The sequence below is a fragment of the Salvelinus alpinus genome, chromosome 15, assembly GCF_045679555.1.
Source record: "Salvelinus alpinus chromosome 15, SLU_Salpinus.1, whole genome shotgun sequence".
Taxonomy (NCBI): Eukaryota; Metazoa; Chordata; class Actinopteri; order Salmoniformes; family Salmonidae; genus Salvelinus; species Salvelinus alpinus.
The window spans coordinates 49,708,706-49,734,879 of record NC_092100.1 but is presented as its reverse complement, the minus strand read 5'-3'; the positions used below and the strand labels follow the sequence as shown (position 1 = coordinate 49,734,879).

General features: G+C 43.4%; 1 protein-coding gene across 5 annotated transcripts in view; it reads right to left on the bottom strand.

Annotated features, from left to right (window-relative positions):
- Positions 1 to 2,874: 2,874 nt before the first annotated feature.
- Positions 2,875 to 26,174, bottom strand: part of kdm7ab (lysine (K)-specific demethylase 7Ab) — a 51,163-nt gene continuing 27,863 nt past the window's right edge. For 2 of the 5 annotated variants that reach the window (XM_071343926.1, XM_071343928.1), the window contains exons 2-20: positions 19,562 to 19,647; positions 19,108 to 19,225; positions 18,861 to 19,021; positions 12,514 to 12,655; positions 11,696 to 11,882; positions 11,156 to 11,318; positions 9,644 to 9,731; positions 9,331 to 9,437; positions 9,126 to 9,217; positions 8,777 to 8,863; positions 8,312 to 8,548; positions 8,061 to 8,185; positions 7,397 to 7,605; positions 7,206 to 7,300; positions 6,966 to 7,105; positions 6,619 to 6,767; positions 6,443 to 6,510; positions 5,979 to 6,261; positions 2,875 to 5,860 (exon numbers count right to left, since the gene is read on the bottom strand). In XM_071343926.1, coding sequence (XP_071200027.1) covers positions 5,772 to 5,860; positions 5,979 to 6,261; positions 6,443 to 6,510; positions 6,619 to 6,767; positions 6,966 to 7,105; positions 7,206 to 7,300; positions 7,397 to 7,605; positions 8,061 to 8,185; positions 8,312 to 8,548; positions 8,777 to 8,863; positions 9,126 to 9,217; positions 9,331 to 9,437; positions 9,644 to 9,731; positions 11,156 to 11,318; positions 11,696 to 11,882; positions 12,514 to 12,655; positions 18,861 to 19,021; positions 19,108 to 19,225; positions 19,562 to 19,647 — 2,626 coding nt within the window. In that variant the 3' untranslated portion in view covers positions 2,875 to 5,771. Of the gene's footprint in view, positions 5,861 to 5,978; positions 6,262 to 6,442; positions 6,511 to 6,618; positions 6,768 to 6,965; positions 7,106 to 7,205; positions 7,301 to 7,396; positions 7,606 to 8,060; positions 8,186 to 8,311; positions 8,549 to 8,776; positions 8,864 to 9,125; positions 9,218 to 9,330; positions 9,438 to 9,643; positions 9,732 to 11,155; positions 11,319 to 11,695; positions 11,883 to 12,513; positions 12,656 to 18,860; positions 19,022 to 19,107; positions 19,226 to 19,561; positions 19,648 to 23,789; positions 24,047 to 26,174 lie in introns of those variants that run through there. The other 3 variants (XM_071343929.1, XM_071343927.1, XR_011668137.1) reach the window with 3 other exon arrangements.

The window sequence follows — 26,174 nt, the reverse complement described above, 5'->3', positions numbered from 1 at the left end:
TTACAATCTCTGATGTCTCTCTGGAAGGCAACCCTTGCTCGAATTTCGTCTACCTTGTTGTCAAGAGACTTGACATTGGCGAGTAGTATACCCGTGCACATCACAAATTCAGCCTCAGGATATGGGGTTTCCAGTTTGCACAAATCCAGCGTAGTTCCATGAGAACCGTTGAGGTGTCGGCTTGAGGGGGAACATACACGGCCGTGACGATGACCAAAGAGAATAGTGAAGTATTGCAAGATTGTTACCACAATCACACCTTGAGTAGTTAACCATGAAACATACACCTCTGACTTTCTTTTTCCCAGAGAGCTCTTTCTTCATGTCTGTGCGGTGTATGGAGAACCCTGCTGGCTGTATGGACGGGGATAGTATATCCGGAGAGAGCCATGATTTCGTGAAATGTTACAGTCTCTGAACATTAGCGAGTAATATACTTGGAAAGGGTGGATGGTTTGCACGCCTCCTTAGTCGGACTAAAAGCACACTCCGTATTCCTCTTCTTCATTGGCGGCGTCTTGGAGCAGCCCCTGGGATGAGTGGAAATGCCTCGGTGAGTACGAACAAAGGATCCAATTCAGGAAAGTCTAATTTCTGGTCAAAATGCTGGTGAGAGACTGCCGATCTAATATCCAAAATATATTTTAGACTGTAGGTATTTTCCACCAACAGAAACCTGATGGTGGAAAATTCGTCACATACTGTATATTTTATATGATTATGAATATGGCATCAAAATGTGGAAAATCGGATTTCCCTCCAGCTGATCATTGTCTGCAGCTGGCTCTGATCATAGTGTAGGCCTAATGAAACATGCAGGGAGAGTTGGTTGGCAAACCCTCAACCTTTATGGCCCGTAGCCCTGCGTGGCATCGACTGTGGGGGGGTGCATTTATTTTATGACACGTTGGTCCAGCAGTACATTTCTAACTGTACTCTCAAAGATTGCGTCTGCATGTTTGTTTATTGTCTGTATATTCTGTTTATTGTGGCAGCATTTCACAGAGTCAAATTCCTATACATGCAAATGTATTTGGCAAATAAAGGTGATTCTGAAAGAACTGATAGGCATATTGCTTACACCGGTCATGGACTGGCTTACAGGCTGTCCAGACTCCAGTCCTTCCAGATCAGTGAGTACTGAAGAGATAGAAAGCAGGGCATGGTGGCAACAAATCAACTGGTAATACAGTAGTATTACTAGTAGTACTAGCAGTATACTGTGTACTTTACTGTACAGTGATTTTTAATCACCGCCCTCCTGCCCCACAGGAGACTTTATGCCTCTTGCCAGGCATTTGTTAATAAGAATGTATTCTTAATTGAACTGCCTGTTAAAAAAAAGTTAAATAAATACAAATAAAGTGTCTGAATGTGTCCCCCTACTGCTGAAATATGGATCTCTATGCAGACGAACACAAGGCACATGTTACGTTTGTTGCATACTGCCCGCCATGCTTTATCTCACACTTTTAGATCCCCAAGCATGCACATTGTAGATGGAAACAAATACATAGGATGTACAATGGAAATTCTTAGTTTGAGTTACAGTACGCTATACATACACCCCTTCAAATTAGTGGATTCGGCTATATCAGCCACACCCATTACAGACAGGTGTATAAAATCGAGCACAGAGCCATGCAATCTCCATAGACAAACATTGGCAGTTGAATGGCCTTACTGAAGAGCTCAGTGACTTTCAACATGGCACCGTCATAGAATGCCACATTTCCAACAAGTCAGTTCGTCAACTTTTTGCCCTGCTAGAGCTGCCCCGGTCAACTGGAAGTGCTATTATTGTGAAGTGGAAATGGCTAGGAGCAACAACGGCTCAGCCGAGAAGTGGTAGTCTACATAAGCTCACAGACTGGAACCGGTGAGTGCTGAAGCGCCTAAAAATCATCTGTCTATGTTTGCAACACTCATTGTCGAGTTCCAAACTGCCTCTGGAAGTAACATCAGTACAAGAATTGTTCGTTGGGTGCTTCATGAAATGGGTTTCCATGGCCGAGCAGTTGCACACAAGCCTAAGATCAATGTGCACAATGCCACACATCGGCTGGAGTGGTGTAAAGCTCACCACCGTTGGACTCTGGCGCAGTGGAAATGCGTCCTCTGGAGTGATGAATCGCACTTCATCTGGCAGTCTAACGGACAAATCTGGGTTTGGCGGATGCCAGGAGAACGCTACCTGCCCCAATGCATAGTGCCAAGTGTACAGTTTGATGCAGGAGGAATGGTCTGGTGCTGTTTTTCCATGGTCCAGTCTCCTTCGTTCCAGTGAAGGGAAATCTTAACACTACAACATACAATAACATTCTAGACGATTCTGCGCTTCCAACTTTGTGGCAACAATTTGGGGAAGGCCCTTTCCTGTTTCAGCATGACAATGCTCCTGTGCACAAAGCGAGGTCCATACAGAAATGGTTTGTTGAGATCGGTGTGGAAGAACTTGACTGGCCTGTACAGAGCACTGACCTCAACCCCATCGAACACCTTTGGGATGAATTGGAACGACGACAGAGCCAGGCCTAATCGGCCAACATCAGTGTCGGACCTCACGAATGCTCGTGGCTGAATGGACGCAATTCCAGGCAGCAATGTTCCAACATCTAATGGAAAGCCTTCCCAGAAGAGTGGAGGCTGTTATCGCAGCAAAGGGGGGGGACCAACTCCATATTAATGCCAATGATTTTAGAATGAGATACTCGACGAGCAGGTGTCCTTTACCTGCTTTACAGTAGCCATGGATGACTTTAAACATTAAATTCAAGTGATCTAAGAGTAGCTATCACGTCAATGGTATTTGTCAATGCAAAATATCGTGTTTCCAACGTGTTGACGTTGGACTGACAATAAATAATGAAAACATTGCTTAAAAATATTTTATTATTTTACAGGCCACATTGGGATACAGAAATAAACGTTCAAAGATTCATTGCAAATGGGTTACAGTGTCAAAAGACTTAAGCTTATTTCGTTTTGAATGATCACAACATATAGCCGTTGAAACAAGCAATTTGCAGAATAGAAAGACATACCATGACCAACAATACTTCACACAAATGTAAAACTGATCTAAAATGCAGTCAAATAAATACTGTACAATTAATAGTAGCCTACTGGATAATAGGACCCTGCCAGCAGGCCAGTAATGCCATGCACGATCAAACATGTTGGATGCTGAAAAGTGAAACAGTTGAGTAACTGGAAAGCAACTCATGAGCTTTGCTTCTAAGAAGCTTTGTCTTTTTGTTATTATCGTTTACAAGGGCTGGGAGTAGGAGAAGTCAAGTTTCTCTGAATGAATCTCTACAGCATATATAGGCAACCGCAAATGGCTAAATAGCTAGACAGGAGCACAGCACAATTAACATGAGGGTGTAGAATAAGTCAGTCAAAGATGGGAACTCCGTTCTGGGTGGGTGGCACTTAAAGCTATTTGACATGCTTAAACCTGGAAGTTAGTGCAATATGTCTTGCCAGGTAGCACATGAGAATAGTGAAGATTTAGTGATGGCTTAATTTTACTTGGGGTCCCCTCTGTTGGCATGCTCTGTGCCAAATGCAAGAAATGGTTTTATATTCAAAAGAGATTGCTTCCTTTGGGTCAACCTAAATATTTGAAGTTCTTAGTCTAGAAACGGTCACCATCAAACAGCCCTGAGCAGTCGTAACTTTGTCCACCATTCACTGTTTGAAGTGATGACGATTAACATGAAAAAACACGATTTTGGAATGAAAGTTGGAGACAGGCTACATAATTCCATTTCTATAAAAAAAGGACTCAAGGGTACAACTAAAAGGGTTCTTAGTAACACTTGTAATACCAACTACACATTAAAAAAAAAAAGTGAATAGATCAATGATCAGAAAATGTGTCCACGATGATGGGTCATTTCATGTTGCTTATCAAAACAAAAGTTTCTTAAGTCAAGAGCATGGGTCCCTGAGAAAGACACAAACTGAGGAATCTCTCACTACAAATGTAAGAGGTCTTTCAAGCCATTCATGGTGCTCACATTTTTGGCATTATCACCAAAAAGAAAGACCCATTCAAAATCCAACCTGAGGTCTTTCAAGCCAATATGAGGGTATATATAGTGACAGGGAAAATAAGCATACCCTTTAACAATAACTGGATCAGTAGCCTTAATTACATACAATTGCAAAATTCTGTCACTTAAAGAAAAAAATCCACTCTTTTTAAAAATGAGTCCATTGTTGATACAGTCCCAAAATGTTTTGCATGTGCCGCATCAAGTGACACTTTGCTTCTTGAAAATCCTATCTTGAAAACTTGACTGCTGACATGCAAAACATTTTGGGACTGTATCAAGTGGACTAATGAAAGAAAAAAAGCCAAAATACAGTTGAGTGGATTTTTCCTTTGACACATTTATTAAAAAATAAATATTCTTTCAATTTCATACAAATAGCCAAATATTCTTGACCAATCTTTTTTAATCAAAGTATCATTCTTAGCCCAACTAGAAGATAGGAAATGTGTATAATCTTTTGTAGATTTTTGCTGAAATCCACCCATACAAATGTAAGAGGTTGTATACTTTGCCTCTTAGGGAAGAAAATCCCACATCCGTTACACTATCCATCGTAACAGGATTGTCATAGTCATATAGCCATTATTAACTTTCCCCCCCTCAATACACAATTCAATACCAGCAAAAGAAACAGAACAATAAACACAAAAAGAGAAATAAATTATGGATAACTTATTATAAATTCTGTACATTTTTTACTTTATATAAAAGCTTTTTGCAATTTCAGAAACCTTTAATAATAACAGCACTCTCAAGCTACCTGCCCTAATTTGACCAATAGATGGCACCAAAGGAACACATTTGATATGATCAACTATAGAGTGATCAACTATAGCGCAATAAGGCTCGTAACTCTTTTAGTAAACAGAACCAGTACTCTTAATGTGGTAGGAGAGGTATTTTTGGAATGGCTTAATGCATTAGGATTCATGATAGCTTTTTACGTACTGGGAGGCTGATAAGGCAAGGTGACTAGAGTGCTGCATCAAAATATCTCCCCCCTCTCTCAAATGCAATCACTGGTGTGATCGTGACAGGAGGGTAGACAAAAGGATAGCATGAATATACACTATAGCACCATTTCAAATTTGTTCCAACACCATAGCACCATTCTTGCTCTTCAGTCAGACTAACACAAGACAATGTCCCAAAGAGGTGATGAAAACCAGGTAGCAGAAAGCAGCATCTTCACTTGCCATTCTCGGCTTAAGCACAACATGTTTTGCTTGTTGTGGCATAACAAGTAGTGTTGGTTGGAAGGGCTAGTGCAAGCCTTGGGTAAAGCACCAGCCAAAACAGATACAAAAGCGTGGCTCAGATGCAAAGTTGTTGTATCAAAAGACGTAATTTAAATTCCCACTGCCATGCATCTTTGGACAATTCTGTGTTGTTGCGGTGCTTCAACTCAAACGAAGCCAAATTTACTGTGTCTCTCTTTTGATGACTAGAACATATACAATCCAATGTCACTGCTGAGAATCCAAGCAGTTGTTTTTACAGCGCACCATCACTTCACCATGGGAAATGGTGCGCTCGCTCGTGTCTTTGTCATCTAGCATGTGGAGTCAGTGATTCAGGGCAGTCCATCCAAGCGATGATTTTTGATAGAATGTGAGAGTCGAAGCTGAAAGAGACGCATCCTCAGTATATGGGTAGGGGTCGAGTTGTCCCTTAAAGTTTTTACTGGAGACATATGGGTCTTGAGTGCTATAGCAAAAAGTGGTTGTTCCTGCTCAGCTTGAGAATCTTCCCCAGTCTCTGCTTGGTGGTGGCCATACCTTTCTTAGGACGTTTTCCTGAGAAGAAGAAACATTGCACAGAGATCAATAACAAAAGGAGGAGAGAGAAGAAGAACGCGACACTCATTTCAACTACTATAGATTAACTAGGTCAAATAAAAATATGGAGTCAAACCTTTAGTCGCTTGATTACTGATGGGTGGGGTGTTTGGGGCGGACCTCTTGGAGGGATGCAGGGGGGGTGACAGAGTGGTCTCACAGTAATGATAGTCAGTCCCTGGTCTGGGGTCCAGGCAGAGTGGGCTAGAGGCAGCCTGAGAGGGGCTCTGGTCCCCCCAGGCCTCGCTGCTGTTACTCCCACTGCTCTGACTGTCCATGAAGTTCTTGTTCTCCTGGATCCTCTGGCTGAGTTCAGCTCGACACTCCTTACGCACATGCTGCTGGGCCCTCCGCTCATCCTAAAGGAAAGGGAGACATTATTACTTTACATTAGATCCCAACTTGTTACCTAGAGAGGAAGATTAGTTATTCCAGAGTGAGTGATTCTGATGTCCTCTCAAAATAGATACGTCAGTCTTAAGAGGTGTCGGCATCAGCATGTGCAGGCATGACCCATTCATCCTTGGCTATTATCATTACCTGAAGGCTCAGTGTGGAGTTGCTGTCTGAATCCTGGCTCTCCTCCCCTGACGCAGGCTCTCTTTCACCTACAGGACAACCACAGGGAAAGTTTACTTAATCTGAAATGGATTGAATTAGGTCCTTAGTCAAATTGAGATCTTGGTGTTTATAAGAATTTCAGGACTGTAGGGTACCACGGTCAGGGCAGCGATGGGCTGGGCTGGACCACCAGGGCTCCTGGGCAGTGCTACTCTCCTCTGGTCGCTGAGGGTACAGCAGCCCTGCCATGGACAGCATGCCCTCAACAGCCTCCTCTTCTGTGGTTGGCGAGGTAGGATGTTCTCTACGGAGGCCAGCAAGTAAAGGGTTAACTTAATTAAATCTCTTAACTCAACTGGATAATGAATGATTCATGCATGACTCCTCAGCCACTGTGGCTAATGTAATACTAATGTCCCCCCATTGGATTTCTATTGCATTGCATATACAGAATACTTAGAACAAGAACGCCATTTGGTCCATTTATCCATGCTTCCCGTACCCTTTGAGTGGTTTGTGGTGGTGGCTGAGGGCCTGGCTGGCCTGGTGCAGGTCCGTCACACTGCCTGTGCCTCGCTCCGTCCTGCACAGCTCCTTATCCTCCTCATCTGAGCTCCCTGAATCCTTCCCAGAGTCCCTTTTCTGCACAAGGTCACACAGATGTCAGCCTTTATAACTTAAAAACTATTCCTCTGTGTGAAGGAGAGACAGGACCCTTTGGGGAGGAAGTGCGATTAGTTACCTGTGTAGAGCAACGCTCTTCGGACTCAGAGTCTGAGATGTCGGAGTACACCGCGGTTCCTTTCCTCAGATCGGAATTCACTCTTTCGAAAAACTCTGAGGAAAAAAAGAGAAGGATGAATTACATATATCTCTGCAACGGAATTTTTACTTTTAATTTTAATTCTCTGTGGCATTCAAAGATGAGCCTACCTAAACCGTTGATTGACAGCCGGTGACTTGACCAGTTAGACTCACTGCTGAGGGGGCTCGGTATCTCCCCTCTCTCTGGGTCTCTGTGCTGTTCCTGCATGGTGTCATTGATTTCTGTTTTCACCAGGACCCCTTCCAACTGCTGGCCACCATTCCTCTCACCTTCCTGCACCGGACTATTCTTCACCCTGGTGTGACAACGCTCATCTCTGTGCACACATACACACACTAGTAAGAATGGGAGAAAAAGCCTGAAACCACAGAATTTGGCACTGAAAGCCATTTTACCTAATTTTATTTAGGCTAAAGTTTTATGTAAGTGGTGAGTTGAAACATGTAAAGATTGCATAGTGCAGGTGGTCCAGCCGAACACGTTTAGGCTGTACAACACCAGCTCTGTGTTGTAACATGTAACCACTGCAGCCAGTAACTTGAGCATTATCAAAGCCAACCAGAGGTGTTGGGTGGTGAGTAGAGAGTGAGTCACTGCTCTACCTGTTGGGAGGTGATGCATGACTGAGGACTTAGCGTGCGAGCAGAGAGATGCCGGCTGGCAGAGGAACCATTAACCCAGGCTCCAGATCCTTGGCTCCTTCCCTGAAAAGGTCACAGGCAGCCTGGGGGCCAAGGGTGCCAGTGGGGGGGTGGGGTTCTTCTGGCTCACCTGATAATCCGGCCGTGGCACATCACCAAACGGAGGTTGTTGTCCAGGCTCCGCTCCACAGCTGCAGCAGATGCCACAGATGCCTTGTTGAACTTGGCCGTCACCGTGGAGCTGAAGGGGGCATCCTGCGAAACGAGCATAGAGATTTACTTCAACAAAGGTTCATAATTAACCTAGCCTCAGTGTAGGAGTTGCACATTGGGTTAGACCAAAGCAGCATGGGGGAGATGGTAGTGTGTCAGTACCCTCACCTCCTCAAAGGGTCCCACTTCCAGCCTCTTGAGCACCTGTCGCGTGTGCAGCTCCAGGATCTCCAGGTTGGAGGGCGTCTTGGGCGCATGGTGATGATGGTGGTGGTGCCGTAGCCGTCTGGCAGTCCTGCGAGCATGATGGCTAGCCCGGTCCAGAGTCGACCGCGTCAGCGGGCATGCTCCACTTCCCTGAGATTTCATTGGCTTGCTACCTCCAGCGCCACTCTGCTGCTCCTCCTGTGGTTAAGAAGAGATACTAGTCAGTACAAAACCAGAACACTGCAATAACCAGCTTGAAAGAAACACAGTGCCTTTAACCTGGTACTTAGAAAAGAGAAAAAGGGAAATAAAAAGAATGAGGGACAGCCTTTTACTCGGAGCACAAATTGTTTAGAACCAGCTCCAAGTCGTCACGTAACAGCTTGAGGCCCTCTCTCCCAGTCCCGTCACGCCACAAGGCCTTACCTCCAGGTAGCGGATTTCCTTTGTGAGTTCTTTAATTAGACGGTTGGGTCTGATATGGTCCGGGACCTCGCTGGCCGGCTCTGTGACCTGAGGAGAGGCAGAGAGCGTTGGGACAATGAGGGCTTGTAACGTCTGTCTGCAGATGGTGGTTACAGTTTCCCAGCCTGGTCTTAGTCATACCACCACATTGGATACAACCTGCCCACTATTGACCTTTATAGAAGGAGCCCAATGTAGATGACATTAGAATGTAGATAATGTGACCAAACGTCCTATTCTGTAGTCAGATGTTACACGCACAAAAGAAGCTGATTTGGCGTCTACAATATGGTTTCCTGTAGTATCTTACCTCTCGTTTCAGCCAGTTCTTCAGTGCAGTAATCAAGGCTTTCACTCCTTCTGTCAGGTAGGCTGGGGGCTGGCAGTTATCCTCTCGTAACTCTGAGAAGACAGGAATCATATGAGAAGACGTTAAAAAAAAAGTGCAGAAAGTTACCAAAAGGGGACACACCGACACAGCAACAAACTCTTCCTCCAAGTTGTATTTCTCTCACCCTTTAGAGTCTCCAGTAGATTCTTTGCCACATACCAGCAGATGGCCTCAAAGTAAGGGAATTTGAATAGGTCAGGAGTCTTCAACCGCCGCTCCATCTCATAACACCTGTAGTTGAGGATGTAGCAACAGAGGTCAAACACACACACAACGCTGAGACCCATCACAGTGAAACCACTACTTCATTGCTGGCCATTAAAAAGAGCAGAAGGTAAGAGCGGTGTATTTAGCCATTCATTTCAATGTTATTGCTCTACAAAAGTAAAGAAAGGCAACAGAATGAGCAGAGGACAGAGGGTTTTCCGGGTGCTCACCTGAGCTGCATGCCTATGTTGAGATTGTGGAGGAAGTTCCCCCCGAACGCCATGCAATCCTGAGAGGTGAGAACAGCATGGATCCATCCTGGGGAACACAGAGGACGATAGACCACATCAACAGCTGACCCACAGATGTGGAGCAAAAGGCCAGTAGCAGGCAGAAGACAAACATGCAATAAATCAAACATTTCATTTGGGATTCTTGTTTTCCAGCTGTGTTTCAGCCACATCAAAGTGTTTAGGAAATGGTTGAAAAACCTTCCACGTTGCAGCAGAGCATCCACAGAGGCGTGACGATGCTGGGCTGGGAGGCCCTAAACATTATAAATGCCCGGTCATGGAGGGTGCACCGAGAGCTGCTGTGGCCCCAGCAGAGAGAGGACGGGAGCCACTAAAGTGATTATATGGATGGCTGATAACAGTTGGGGTCCTCTCTCATCCCCTGCCTGTCTCCTACATACCAGCCATCAAGAGCCCAACCATGTGACCTTTGGCTTCCCACAATAAACCATTTCAGAAACGGTATTTATGGTACAGCAGGGGGCCTGTGAATGCAGTTCATGAAACCATAATTTGCACATTAATCCAAAAACAGGTGGGCACATGCTGATGGAGCATTGTGCCACAGTTAAAATGATCAAATACTCTTTACCTAAAAAAAAAAGGAACGTTCATTTTTGACATCAGGAGATAGACACAGATATGTTGTATTTGTGTTGGCACAATGAAATTTTCCCATGGGGAATGGTGGTTTTATGTGTTTATGTACTGAGGGCCTGTGTGTGTGTGTGTGTGTGTGTGTAACCCAATATGGAACTGGGCCAGGGCTCTCTCCCAGTAGGGAGCCACTAAGAATCTCACGCTCTGTGTCTGCTAGCATCATCAGTTCAGAGAGCTTTCACATCCCCAGCAATCCAACTGGGAAAAGCAGCCTTGTGGGAAGCTGTGTTGTTTCCCTCAAGTCAAAAAAAGTGTCACTATAAATAACTTGGAAATCTGCTTCTCCACCCTGTGGCTAGAGAAACTGGATCAAATAATTAAATATTCCCTTTTACATGACGTGCATCAATTCATTTTGGGCGTGTCATCACCTATTTGACTTGCCATGTAATCGAAGGACCATATATATGATGTAGGGAAGTTCTGTGAACAGCAGTGGGAGGAGTCACGTGGTGCTGGTGTGCACAGTGACAGAGGAGGTCCACTCAGGCCCTTCAGAGCGCACAGTGGAAGACACAAATAACACAGGTCTTCCTGTGAGGCGCTATCAAAGGCTAGCTGCCCCGCTCAGCGCTAAGTGGAAAAGCAGCTCTACGGCTCGTGTTTTTGAATGCCCTTGTGTCTGCAGCAGAGCTTTGGAAATATAGTGCTGTACACGAGGAATGTTGCAACAGTAGAGCAACTTAAACCCTTTGAACTCCGACAGGTTCCTTTAAAAATAAAAGATAAAAATCGGACTTTGTCCTGTGGTGGAAAAGGAGACCGCTGCTTCTCGTAGCTTCTCCTAACCTGTTGGGATGAGGACAGTGGTTCCCTGCGGCACCACACACTTGTAGCACTTGTCCACCTTGTCGCCGAAGAACACCTCGCTCTGGTTGGGGGAGGAACTCCACGCCTCATATAGTGCAAGATTAGCCTGGGTCGGCTTGATCAAGTAGAAGATCTTCTCTCCCTTCAGGACAGAGAAGAAAAAATATATATATATATTTTTTTAAATCAGGAGAACATTATTCCAGTGCAATGGAATTATTAATAATACAAAACAACTTACAGAAGTGTATCTGGAGGGGGAGATTTTCAGAGGAAGGCAAATTAACAAGACCCAGCATGTAGTCAGTGGTGCTACAGTAAAACACTTGAGGGGTGACAAACCTCAGGAGAAGCATGAGGATATTCAAGCTGGGCTGTCAGACTACATAGCCAACACAAAACGCCCTGAAGAAGATTATAAACAACTCTGGTGCCCAACCCTAGTACATTTTTTAAAAGGGATTCACTGCTGTCTGTGAAGATATAAAACATGCTGAGCACAGCAATTCCCCAGCTTACCCAGAGTACATGGTACCACACAGATGTGCCTCCGAAGTCTATGTGGAAGTCTGTGTAGCTGTTCTTCACCCCCATCAGGCAGTACTTCTGGACAAAAGGCTTGGGGAAGAAGGAGTCATCTGGCCAGTAGTTCTCAACCCAGGACATCTTCTGAGCGATATCAGGCACCACCACCAGCTCTGCCATCCTGAGAGGATATAAAGGAGTGTTTAGGAAAGTTCTATCAGTAAGGCTGAGTCGTTTTTAACGCTACTCATCTTTCAATACACCTATTACTGCGCTCTAATAAGGCAGTATAGTTCGTCACGTTACACACCTTCATATCTACCCATCACTGTTTACCAAATCAACCAGGCATTTACCAAGAAGATAAAGATAAAAATAACAAATTTCTCCCCACCTCTGCTAATTTAGAGTGGTTTATTATACCAGCTGTGCTGCTTCTCTGTGTAGCCCATGCAGCACAGTAGGAAGGAAACCGCACAAAATGGAATATAATGTTGCGGATAAAGTTCGGAATTACACAATTTCTGTGTTTTTGGAGCCATAGTTCCTGTTTTCCCTTGACTCCCATACCGCAGAACAAGCAATGAGGAAGTCTATTGCGGGTGGGGTAAGTTTCTCAAAACCAAGTGAAATCGCAAAAAAATAGAGAAATGTCTGGACACTCCTATAATATTCCATTTATATAACAAATAGGATCATTCTAAATGGTGATAATTTGGTGAATCCCAAAAATACGTAAGTGAATCCAAATGATACAATGATCAAAGCAGTAGCAGGATATGTGTTAATAGCGAAAAGTAACCAATACTTACTTGGTGTCTGAAAACTCCAGACTGATCACGTTCAGCACCTTTGGCCGATAAGGTTTGTAGTAATACTTGACGAACTCTCGAAGCTTTATTTTGCTGTCTGCCTGTCTGGCAACATCAATGACATCCACGATTTTGTCACCACCTGCAAGAAAGTAATGCTTCAGCTTAGAATATGGTTTCTGTGATGCAGAAAGTAGTCTGGAGGAAGTTCAAGATGGGATGGGACAGGCATTAACACTTGAAATGTAGTATGTTAAGTAAGGACAGGTGCCAGGTGGATTTGATATGATATTACAGCATCACCCCATTACTGCACAGTACTACAGACCAATACATGCTAAACCTGCCTTCTAGAAATACTGTAATATATTGAAATCTACCAGGGATACTCACAGGTCCAATCCACCTCCCTCACCCCAGCCCAGCCAGAGGGCCAGCCAGAGACAGGCTACAGTTCTCATGCGCAGATGTCCAATGATGGAGGGCGCAAGGAATGAAGCTTGCTGACATTTTCAGAATCCCCATAATAATCCTGATGGACACCTCAGTGCTGCTGCAGCCTGCCCACTGGAGGAAGTGCATTGAAACATTCAAGGCAATCTTTCCGCATCCCATTACTGTACTTCCATTGATGGAAGCAGGAGGAACCGGAGGAGGAGGGGAGACTAGTAAGGTTTGGCTAATGTCTTTCATGTGTGTCGATAACGCCACCTGTGTACAGCTGGCAAACTGCAAATCAAAAAAATGGCGGGGGGGGGGGGGGGGGGGGGGAGTTGTGAACAGTCCTGCAGTTAACACAGGGCATGACAGGACAGCTGGTGGCTGTGCAAGGACAGCCCTGTTTGGCCCTGCTGGCCACCACCTGATGAAAGGGAACAGCTGGAGGCAGAGCAGCCTCACATACAGAGAACAGCCAGAGGAGCACTAGTGTACAGATGGGGAGGGGAGCTGCCTGGGCGTAGAACCACCAACGACAAGTGGGGGCAAAAAACCTCTCCAGCCACCAATGTCCTGGGCGAATATTTATGGTCCTCATATTAGCATTAATCTTTCCATCCAGTGACACAGTCAGGGACCAGGAGCACAGGTCTCCTGGAGAATAGACAGGGCGTTGCTAGTCCAAGGTCTGAGGTACTTGGAAAGTGTGATGTTAAAACCATGCTCCAAAAGGATAGAAGACACTTTACAACAGGTTTGCCATTAGGGTAAATGGAGAAACGGCCATGGAAAACACATATCGTTCAATACAATTAACTTACAGGTCCCTGCTGAGCCTAGCAGGCAGAGTGCCAACTGAGGTGAATTGATTAGCTTGGGCAGCTGGCCTGTGGTGAATGCTTGGTTAAGCATGGGGCATTTAAACATTGTGAATATGAACAATGTTAAAGAATATTTTCCAACTAATAAACCCCCAAAAGAGACCCACACATGAATACATTAAACCATTTGAAGGTCATTGTCAGGCTGACACCTCAACCTAGACTGATAACTCCACAGGCTTATGCCCAATCCAAGGAGCTTTCAGGAGTCCTACAGCCATGAAAACCACAACATATCACTGTGAGAATGGAAGACTGTGCGCTTCTGCCAGTGACAAATAATATGCTGCTCAGAAACAGAGCAGTGGGCAGAATGACTTGGTCTCTGACACAGATGTGAGATCGAATTTGGAGCCTGAGTTCCCCAAAAGGAAGACCATACCATTAATCCTTTCTAATATCACACCCTGACTGTGGGCATGAAAGAAAAAACCGAGACACACAATAAATCCCATGCTAAGAAAAACAATGGCCAGTGCTTCACTTTTAGTAGTCTTCTGGTTATGGTAATATGATACACTGGTCACAGGGACAAATTCTCAGGTTAGCGGCAATAGTGAGACGGTTCTGTTTGTGTAGACAGAAGGAGCAGAGTGAACGTAATTTGAATCTAAAAGAAACTTAGCCGGACATAAACCTGAGATGTCTGATAATGTACTGGGGATGTAAGGGGATCTCATAAGTACCAGACTCTCAATAGTGAAGAGAGGTGATAAACCACGGTGCTCCGTAAGCTAAGCCACTTTTAGCTACACACTTATTTCATTATTGGTGGATTAATGTAACATGTAAAAAGGTGGACTCAGTGAACCTCTCAGCTCTGTTAACTGAGATGGTCCCGAGGCGCATTAAGTTACAGTAATGTACAGACACTTTACACGGCAAGCACTTAGGATTAATATTTAACCCTCGACAAGATGCTCAGCTAGCATCTCATTAACAAAAACGTTTGATTAAACATCCCACTCAGCGGTAAACGATCCAGAAATGTCTAGAGAGCTGGTGTACATAGAAACAGAACATTAGCACACTGAACCAATTCTTTTGAAAATGGGTCTGTTTAGAAAATAAGTATGTCACAGTAAAATGTACACAAAGAAAACAAAGGCACCAAAACAGCATACTCGGTGAGAGGACTCCATTTTAATAAACCTAATGCAATGGTAAATCTTAGTGCTGGCGATAGCGTTGTAGGTCCTGGGGTGTATCAGAAATATTTGAGCTATTTTCACAGCGGGAATTATGGGCGCAATAGCTGGCGGTGGCAGGAAAGGGCTGGGTTTTGATGAATAAATTAGTTGTAGGTGTGTCGAGGCTTGGCCCTTTACTGGCCAATGAGAACATGCTTCATGGCTAAATATGTGGTTGCTTCAAGCTGTGTATTTACGGTCTTTTTATATCAACTACAATTCTAATGTTAGTCCGTAATAAATAGCCTACAGTTACAAAATGCAGGCCTATCCCATATTAGATAAATATATTGAACATGTTTGCAATCCACATTGTTCTAAGTAGGGTAATTGCATGGCTTCAATACAAAAATATATTTTTAAACATAGCATTCAAACTGATATAGGCCTACTGTAAATTGCCTTGTCTGAGCTATGCCAAACGTTACACAAGATTATATTCTATTAAATAAGACCTAAAAAGACAGTGAATGATTCTAATAAAACAACTTGTTTTAAGTAGGCTGTCTCTAAATACAGTTATAGGCACCATAATTGCTCCCCGTGGGCATATAATATTAAGACAACGTAGACTATGGATGGTTTTACCCATATCTACACTTTTAAAAAGAACTGGAAACAGATCCAATATAAAGATAAAAAGGGGGGGGGGGGGGGGTCCACTTACCATTATACTGCACCCAAATATAATGCTTTATAACTTCTTTGGGAATGGGGGGGAAGTATTGAGTAGCTTGGATGAATAAGGTGCCCAGAGTAAACTGCCTGTTACTCAGACCCAGAAGCTAGAATATGCATATAATAGATTTGGATAGAAAATAGATTTGGATAGAAAAGTTTCCAAAACTGTTAAAATAATGTCTGTGAGTATAACAGAACTCATATGGCAGGCAAAAACCTGAGAAAAATCCAACCAGGAAGTGGGAAATCTGAGGTTTGTAGTTTTTCAAGTGATTGCCTATTCAATATCCAGTGTAAATGGGGTCAGATTGCACTTCCCAAGGCTTCCAGTAGCTGTCAACAGTCTTTAGAAAGTTGTTTCAGGCTTCTATTGTGAAAGGGGAGCGAATAAGACCGAGTAAGTGGCTCAGCTGAAAGCCATGAGTTGTTTATCGCGCGTGGCCGTGAGCTCCGTTCCCTTTCCTTTCTAATGAAAACAGTATTGTCCGGTTGAAACATTATTGAATATTTATGATAAACACATCCTAGATTGATTATATACATCATTTGACATGTTTCTACGAACATTAATGGAACTTTTTTGACTTTTCGTCTGGACTTTGGATTAGTGAACTAAACGCGCAAACAAAAAGGAGGTATTTGGACATAAATTATGGACTTTATCGAACAAAACAAACATTTATTGTGGAACTGGGATTCCTGGGAGTGCATTCTGATGAAGATCATCAAAGTGAATATTTATAATGCTATTTCTGACTCCACAACTTGGCGGGTACCTGTATGGCTTGTTTTTGTGGCTGAGCGCTGTACTCAGATTATCGCATGGTGTGCTTTCGCCGTAAAGCTTTCTTGAAATCTGATACAGCGCTTGCATTAAGGAGAAGTTTATCTTTAATCCTATGTATAACACTTGTATCTTTCATCAAAGTTTATAATGAGTATTTCTGTAAATTGATGTGGCTCTCTGCAAATTCACCGGATGTTTTGGAGGCAAAACATTACTGAACATAACACGCCAATGTAAACTGAGATTTTTGGATATAAATATTAACTTTATCGAACAAAACATACATGTATTGTGTAACATGAAGTCCTATGAGTGCCATCTGATGAAGATCGTCAAAGGTTAGTGATTAATTTTATCTCTATTTCTGCATTTTGTGACTCCTCTCTTTGGCTGGAAAATGGCTGTATGTTTTTTGTGACTAGGCGCTGGCCTAACATAATCGCATGGTATGCTTTCGCCGTAAAGCCTTTTTGAAATCGGACACTGTGGTGGGATTAACAAGAAGTTTCTTAAAAATGGTGTGAAATACTTGTATGTTTGAGGAATTTAAATTATGAGATTTCTGTTGTTTTAATTTGGCGCCCTGCACTTTCACTGGCTGTTGTCATATCGATCCCGTTAACGGGATTTGAGCTCTATGAAGATAAACATCATGGAACCATGTTAGAGATCATATTCGCACCTCTCCAAACATAGCAGACAGCTTCTAAATTGCATTGCATGCGAGCCATGCATTCTAACAAAGCCATGGACAGTGAAGCAATGTTTTTTTTTAAACGACAACTATGTTTCTAAATAGGATGGGGTCAGAATCATGATATCAAGAATTGCATCTCTCGTTCCATGAACAGGCACATTTAGGCCTAAGCCCAAGGGCTTTTTGGCAGGAGTAGCCTATGATGTTTCTCCTATCCATTGAAGATATGCCTAGGCTACTATTTAATAAACTATACAATAGCCTAACCCTACAACAGGCCAAGTTATAACAAACATCTAGTGTTCTACATTCAATTGGCTTCAACATGGAAATCTTAGGCTATAGACCAGGGGTATTCAACTCTTACCCAAGGAGGTCCGGACTACTGCTGGTTTTCAATAACTAATTGCACCCACCTGGTATTCCAGGTCTAAATCAGTGGACATGGCTTCGAGGTCCAGAGTTGAGTATGAGGGCGTCTCCCAAGTGCCGCAACGGTCTAAGGCACGGCATTGCAGTGCTAGAGGGGTCACTACAGATAGGGTTCGATCCCAGGCTGTGTCGTAGCCGGCCGCGACCGGGAGACCCGTGAGGCGGCGCTCAATTGGCCCAGCTTCGTCCGGGTTAGGGGAGGGTTTGGCCAGCCGGGATGTCCTTGTCCCATCGCACTCTAGCGACTCCTGTGGCGGGCCGGGCGCATGCACGCTGACACGGTCGCTGGTGTACGGTGTTTCCTCCGACACATTGGTACGGCTGGCTTCTGGGTTAAGCAAGCAGTGTGTCAAGAAGCAGTGTGGCTTGGTGGGGTCGTGTTTCAGAGGACGCATGGCTCTCGACCTTTGCAGTGATGGAACAAGACTAACTACCAATTGGATATCACAAAATTGGGGAGAAAAAGGGGGGAAAAAATATAATATTTTTTTTACCTTTGAGTGCTTTTCATAAAATGTATTGCATGTTCAAACCACTAAGCCAACCATCACAGTTGATCTGGCCAGTAGTAACTTTGCCACGTGAAAGGTAAATAAACAGGCAAATATAGCCTACATGCGGATTTAGAACCATGAACAGTGATAGGAATTCCCGCGATTTGACAGTTAGAGGTCCAACAAAGGAAAGTGGAAGAGGCATTTTTTGATAGCAGTCTTTTTAAAATAACTTGATGTTCCTAAACAGGCTTCCTACAGTCACTGTCACCTTTAATGCAATGGGCATCGCACATAAGGAATCCACACATTTCATAGAAGATGTACAAAAATAAATAAAAATGGGGGATTTCATTAACTCTTTTGCTGATTGTGATATTTTCAATAAGCCTACTGTGTGCGCCTCCGCTGATAAAATCAATGCCATCAGCCCATAAGCAAATCGCTTTACTCCTAAGACCAGCTTTTGGTCGGTGTTAAATATCTCGTTGCACTGACTGAAATTGGCATATAGGTGCATGTTTTGTAAGGACACACTTCAGATTTCAACACCTCCTACCTCAGCGCAAGGCAGCTGATGTTAGACAGATAAATTAACAACATTTGCACAAAGGTTGGAAAAAAGCAGAGCGCTGGGTTTTACAAGTGAAAATTGCCAATGAGTGTGCGTTTCACACTAGCGCCGCCTTAACGGCAATCGAAAAGTGTCCAGAAAGCAGTCTATTTTTTCAAATGTTCTCCTCTTACCAACGTACTCCTCCACATCCCTTACAGAGAAGCTGGAGGGGGGCAGCTTGAGACCTAGTCCATCCAGTTTGGGAACGGTGATGGGGTAGTGGAAGCCCTGCTTCTCCAGGTACTTCTGTGTTACCTGATGGCCCTGCATCTGCACCATGATCTCATCCGCACTGCAACAAAGGAAAGAGGGGCATTTATATTACATTATTGGCCATCTACCTCTACTCATTTTACAAGATCCTGGCTCCTTCAGTACCTGGGAAAGATCCTGTTCTGCAGCTCCCGTACAAACACAGAGGTCCCCGCTTGCACCGGCCTGCTGCCATCGTCAGGCTCTGTATAGTCATGCCGGTGCCAGTTGTTACGTTTTTTCACTGGGAAGACAAGACAACGAGTTGTAAAACTCCTCAACCGTCAGAGTCAATGATCAAACAGAGCAGATACTACACCAAGTTTGCAGGGGTCTGAGGAACATAGAAGTCTTGCATTATGGATTGTCTCTATAAACCATTTCAGAAGATCATAAAGCCCACATTATCTCCAGCCGAACAAGGGCCATCTTCAATCTCAATTTGATGATTACACCATCATTCAATTACCCTAATGCGCCTGCCGTATGCTCTGTGAGGTCAGACGTCTAGTGGAGAGCCAAATATTAAATCAACCGTGCTGGAGTAATACAGAGTGACAGAGTGTGTGGTGGTACTTACTCAAGGAGGGACCGTGTTGGACATCACATTTGGGACAGTGGTAAACATCGATGTCCACGGCATGGTGCTCTTCCACTTGGACACAGCTGGAGAGGGAAGAGAACATTTTGATATTTAGACTCAGTTTTATGAAATAAGCTGGTTCTCAACACACAACATATCTGTAGTAAATATAGTTTAAATGTAGGGAGTGATCCAACATCACCCTCCAATTAGAATGGTTTACCAAGAAAGCCTTCCAAAAGGACTAATTCGAGGTAAAAAGGATTGATTTGTTATTGCCCATTTGAATCCATTGTACAGGATGCGAACAGGTGACTGATGTTTCAACTTCAATCTGACGTCTTCCTCAGAGTGACCTGACCATTGCACATAGCTCCTATTTATAGCCTAGTGGCCCATTGAGACAATGTAAAACAATTACAATGATAATAATAAGAGGAAGTGTGTCCCGTTAATCAACAGGCCATGTCAAAATATACATAGGTGATATTTGGGTGTCTGTGAATCGGGAGACAAAACTACTGTTCCTAAATAACTGTTGCAAAATGTAAATACTACCCCTCCTCATTCAAGAAGGGATCCAGCCAAGTGGTCAACCAACTAGGGTACACATCAACAGCCATTTGTAGTAGGCAGGGATAGAGAGAAATGGAAAGTCTCAAAGTTGCCTTCTTTAAACTTGTGAGCGGTTTTAAGCTTTAGGAATGCAGGGAATCCAAATCTAAGAGGGCTTTATCAAAATCACATAACGAAGCTATAAAAAGGTTTCAGCTCACTTCCTTTCACATACAGAACATCCTGCCATCCTGATCCATTTGTCAAATAAGGATATCATAATCCACAAGTCATTTTGACTACCTTAGCACCTTTGTTTTCTCAAAGTTAACAACTTCAACCCCCTCAGTAAAGAGTGAGAACTATAAATCTGTGCCACTCAGCTGAGGTAGCCATTTCAAGCTTCTGCCTCAAACTCTTGGAAACTCTTTTCCACCTGCTCCTCCCGCCTTAATCCTCCACCCCCCCTGCGGACAACTTTGTCAATCTCTTTGAAAAAAAGGTTGACGACATCCGCTACTCATTCACTCAGCCTATTGAGTCCACTGGTCTCACTCACATAGAACTACCTTACGCCTTGACCGCTTTCTCCCCTCTCTCTCCAGATGACATCCTACAACTAGTGAGGTCTGGCCAACCTGCCCACTCGACTCATTTGATATCAAAAACTATAGACCTGTATCCCTTCTTTCTTTTCTTTCCAAAACACTTGAGCGTGCTGTCTCTGATCAATTTTCTCTTTATCTCTCTCAGAACAATCTTCTTGACCCTTAACTAGGGTTGCACATTTTGGGGAATATTCAGGAGGTGGAAACTTTCCGTGGGAATATATGCAAATTAAATGTAGATGTTTCTTGCATTGGATATATTTAATATATCAGATGGAGACAAACATTTACCTTTTCATAAGTAGACATAATTGCAAATAATCAAATCCTTACAATAGAAATGAAAAAAACTATTTAGTTACGAATTGAACTTTAATTAAATGAGTTGAATCTTCACATGGGATGATTTCACTGAACAACAAAAGGAAATATTGAATGATCTCCAATGATCCATCGCATATCCCAAAAATGTTTTCAACATATATCTGCAAAATGATAGTCTAGAAAAAACTTTGGTTGTCTTCCGCTCAGGCTTCCATGTCATCTCCCTGGACCTCCTCAATGTCCACCTCTTGAACATCAGACTCCGAGGCCTCATCTTCACTGTCACTTTCCAACCTTGAGGATGGTTCGTTGTCAGGCTCAAAAAGCCAAAAAATTTGCCCGGATGGCCACCAATTTTTCAACCCTTGTATTGGTCAGCCTGTTGCGTGCTTTGGTGTGCGTGTTCCCAAACAAGGACCAGTTGCACTCTGAGGCGGCTGATGTTGGTGGGATTTGGAGGATGATGTAGGCAACAGGGGAAAGAGCCTCAGATACACAAAGTCCCTTCCACCAGGTGGTTGATGAGATCTGTTGGCATGACTGCCATATTGCATCTCCATCCCAAAGCCCTTGCTTGGAAGTGTACTTCATCAGACTGCCAAGAACCTTGCCCTCATCCAGGCCAAGGTGGAGAGACACGGTAGTGATGACACCATAGGCCTTGTTGATCTCTGCACCAGACAGGATGCTCTTGCCAGCATACCTGGGGTCCAACATGTATGCTGTGGCGTGTATGGGCTTCAGGCAGAAGTCTTCACGCTTTTTGATGTATTTAGAACTGCGGTTTCCTCTGCTTGGAGCAACAGTGAAGTGGGCAGGGCAGTACGGATTTATTCTCTTATATCTGCAAGCAAAGTCTGAACATCAGACAGGATGGCATTGTCTCCCTCAATCCGTGCAATGGCTACTGCTATAGGTTTCAGGAGTTTCAGGCTGCTTACCACTCTCTCCCAAAATACATCATCCAGGAGGATCCTCTTGATGGGGCTGTCCATATCGGCAGACTGATATGGCCATTTCTTGGAGAGATTCCTTCCCCTCCAGGAGACTGTCAAACATGTTGACAACATGTTGACAACATGTTGCTTGGTGAGGTAGATTGCTGCTATAACTTGATGACCCTTCACATACCTAACCATTTCCTTGGCTCTCTTGTAGAGGGTATCCATTGTTTTCAGTGATATGATGTCCTTGAGGAGCAGATTCAATGCATGAGCAGCACAGCCAATGGGTGTGATGTGAGGGTAGGACTCCTCCACTTTAGACCAAGCAGCCTTCATGTTCGCAGCATTGTCGGTCACCAGTGCAAATACCTTCTCTGGTCCAAGGTCATTGATGACTGCCTTCAGCTCATCTGCAATGTAGAGACCGGTGTGTCTGTGCTCTTGTAGAATACTGGTTGAGGGGTGGAGATGTAGTTAATTATTCCTTGCCCATGAACATTCGACCATCCCATCAGAGATGTTTGCAATACAGTCTGCTTTCTGAATTATTTGCTTGACCTTCACTTGAATGCTGTTGAACTCTGCACCAGCAAATTAGTAGATAAAGCATGTCTGGTTGGAGGGGTGTATGCTGGGCGAAAAACATTCAGAAATATCTTCCAATACACATTTCCTGTGAGCATCAGAGGTGAACCAGTTGCATACACAGCTCGAGCAAGACATTCATCAGCATTTCTGACTACGTTCCTCCATTGAATCAAAACAACTTCTGATTCCAGGAGGACCATGAGCTGTTGCTATCGATAAGGTGGCTGTTGCTATCGATAAGGTGTCTGATTCATCATTTTCACCTCGAATAGAAGTAGAGGGAATTTTGTCAGATGTCGCTTGTTGTGAGCGCTGAGGGAACTTTATGCACCTGGCCAGATGATTCTGCATCTTTGTTGTATTCTTCACGTATGATTTAGCACAGTATTTGCAAATGTACACAGCTTTTCCTTCTACATTAGCTGCAGTGAAATGTCTCCACACATCAGATAGTGCCCGTGGCATTTTCCTGTAAAGATTAGAAATAAAATAGTTAAGCAGATTAAACAACTCCTTTGTAAGATAAATATTTAAAAATGAAACATGTATGGAAACAGGTGAATTAACACTCCTCAGCCGGTTCAAGCAAGCTAAAACCCACACGATAGCAAAAACTAACTTGCAGAAATTGTTAACAAGTTAGAAATTATTTAAACACACTTTGCTGCAGGCTACTATTTACTAGTTAACAAAAAATCACATAATTTAAAATATATTCACCCCACCCAGTAATGTAATCAAAACTTACCAGAAAGCATGTAGTCCTTGGCTCAGACAGTGTAGTAGTGTGGGCTCAATAGCATCTCATTCGAGTGCAAGATCTTGAGAATCAGCTGTACATGTGATGTGAAAGTGCACTGCACATGTGAAGAATGCCCTGTGCATGCAGAGGGTTGTAATTCCATTGAATTGGGGATAGTTTAACCAAAATATGCCACGAACTAAAATTGCCTTATGTGTATCCCACAAAAAAGGTTCACTGTTATAAGCTAACTTTTTTGATGAATTTAAGCAAGATTCCCCAAATTCCAGGGCTTAACTTCCCATTGAAAATGTCAGACCCTTTGCAACTGGTTGGAAGCATGCATAAAACGAACATTGGGTAACACAGGCAGGCCCCCTGTCCACCCGAAAAAGGTTTCTCATATGACATTGACATGTCACAAAACAAAGCTTTATTCTGTTTATGTCCAACGTTCTTTGTACCGTAGAATGCTGAAGTGTGAAAAATATTGACCAGAGTTAGCCTCCTATGCCCTGGGAATGACAGTGGTCCCCCCTCATGGTGTTGTGGTTTAACTTCAGACACAGGCTGCTTCGTGGCTCCGGATGTTTGGTCTACTCTGGGACAGTGGTGGTGGGTGGCATCCATTAGGCCACAGAGTGTGGGAACCAGCCCCGCTGGAGCAGCAGTTGAGGTGCCCACATCAAAGCCTCCAGCTCTCCCCTTCCGCCAGGCTGAGGGGAGGGTGCCACAGGTTAAGGTAGAGGAGAGGACCGGCCGACAGGCTGAAAACAAACAGTTTCTGTTCAGTGCCGGGAGGCGGGCCTGGGAGCAGTTCTAGCTGATATCTGCTTTGATCTGAGCGTAATTGCAGGAAACAAGGGAAGCAGTTAACTTCTTATGGCTGGGGGCAGTATTGAGTAGCTTGGATGAATAAGGTGCCCAGAGTAAACTGCCTGCTACTCAGGCCCAGAAGCGAAGATATGCATATTATTAGTAGATTTGGATAGAAAACACTCTGACGTTTCTAAAACTGTTTGAATGATGTCTGTGAGTATAGCAGAACTCATATGGCAGGCAAAAAACAAAAAATCCAACCAGGAAGTGGGAAATCTGAGGTTTGTATGTTTGCCTATCCAATATACAGTGTCTATGGGGTCATATTGCACTTCCTAAGGCTTCCACTAGATGTCAACTGTCTTTAGAACCTTGTTTCAGGCTTCTACTGTGAAGGATGAGGGAATGAGAGCTGTTTCAACCAGGTGACTGGCAGAGTGCCATGAGCTCACTCAGGTGCGCCCCCGTGAGAGGTAGCTGCGTTCCTTTTCGTTTCTAAAGACAAAGGGATTCTCCGGTTGAAACATTATTGAAGATTTATGTTAAAAACATCCTAAAGATTGATTCTATACATCGTTTGACATGTTTCTACGAACTGTAATGGAATTTGACTTTGTCTGGCCTGCGTGTCATGAATTTGGATTTTGGAACTAAACACGCAAACAAAAAGGAGGTTTTTGGACATAAATTATGGACTTTATCTAACAAAACAAACATTTATTGTGGAACTGGGATTCCTGGGAGGGCATTCTGATGAAGATCATCAAAGGTAAGTGAATATTTATAATGCTATTTCTGACTTCTGTTGACTCAACAACATGGCGGGTACCTGTATGGCTTGTTTTTGTGTCTGAGCGCCGTACTCAGATTATTGCATGGTATGCTTTTTCCTTCAAGTTTTTTTTAAATCTGACACAGCGGTTGCATTAAGGAGAAGTTTATCTAAAGTTCCATGTATAACACTTGTATCTTTTATCAATGTTTATTATGAGTATTTCTGTAAATTGATGTGGCTCTGCAAAATCACCGGATGTTTTGGAGGCAAAACATTACTGAACATAACGCGCCAATGTAAACTAAGATTTTTGGATATAAATATGAACTTTATCGAACAAAACATGTATTGTGTAACATGAAGTCCTATGAGTGTCATCTGATGAAGATCATCAAAGGTTAGTGATTCATTTTATCTCTATTTCTGCTTTTTGTGACTCCTCTCTTTGGCTGGAAAAATGGCTGTGTTTTTCTGTGACTAGGTACTGACCTAACATAATCTGATGGTGTGCTTTCATCGTAAAGCCTTTTTGAAATCGGACACTGTGGTGGGATTAACAACAGGTTTATCTTTAAAATGGTGTAAAATACTAGTATGTTTGAGGAATTTTAATTATGAGATTTCTATTGTTTGAATTTGGCGCCCTGCACTTTCACTGGCTGTTGTCAAGTCGATCCTGTTAACGGGATCTCAGCCGTAAGAAGTTAACAGAGAGCAGAGGGTCAATTCACTTACACCATGTAGTGTATGCCAACTTAAATTGTCATGTGAATCCATAATAAAATCAGTTGTATTTGTTATGTTCATTACTATGTAGTCCTTGTGAATTAATGTTGTGTGTTCCTTTTGACACACCTTATATGTCCTACGGGAGCCTCCGTACCTGCCTGCGCTAAACAGTTATGTTAGCTCACGAACGTGAGGAGAGTTGAAGCTAGAATACCCGAGCAGTTTATAAAGAAGTCTCGTTCATCTACATAATAGTATTCTCTTGAAAAATCCTCAAGTTTCCCAGCCATAGCCTGCCTAGACTATATGCCTATGATCGAAAACAACACAGGTAGGCTGCAATTGTTTTCAAATATGTAGCCTATTTGACTGAAACCTTAGCTTACAGCCCAATACAATTCAAACTACATCTTTAGTCTACTAAGGGAAGATCATAAAAATTCCTCCAATTCCTTTTCAACAAACGACTGACGCAATTTATCTGCTTATTTTACCAGCATTGCAGCAAGTAGACGCGAGAAAAATA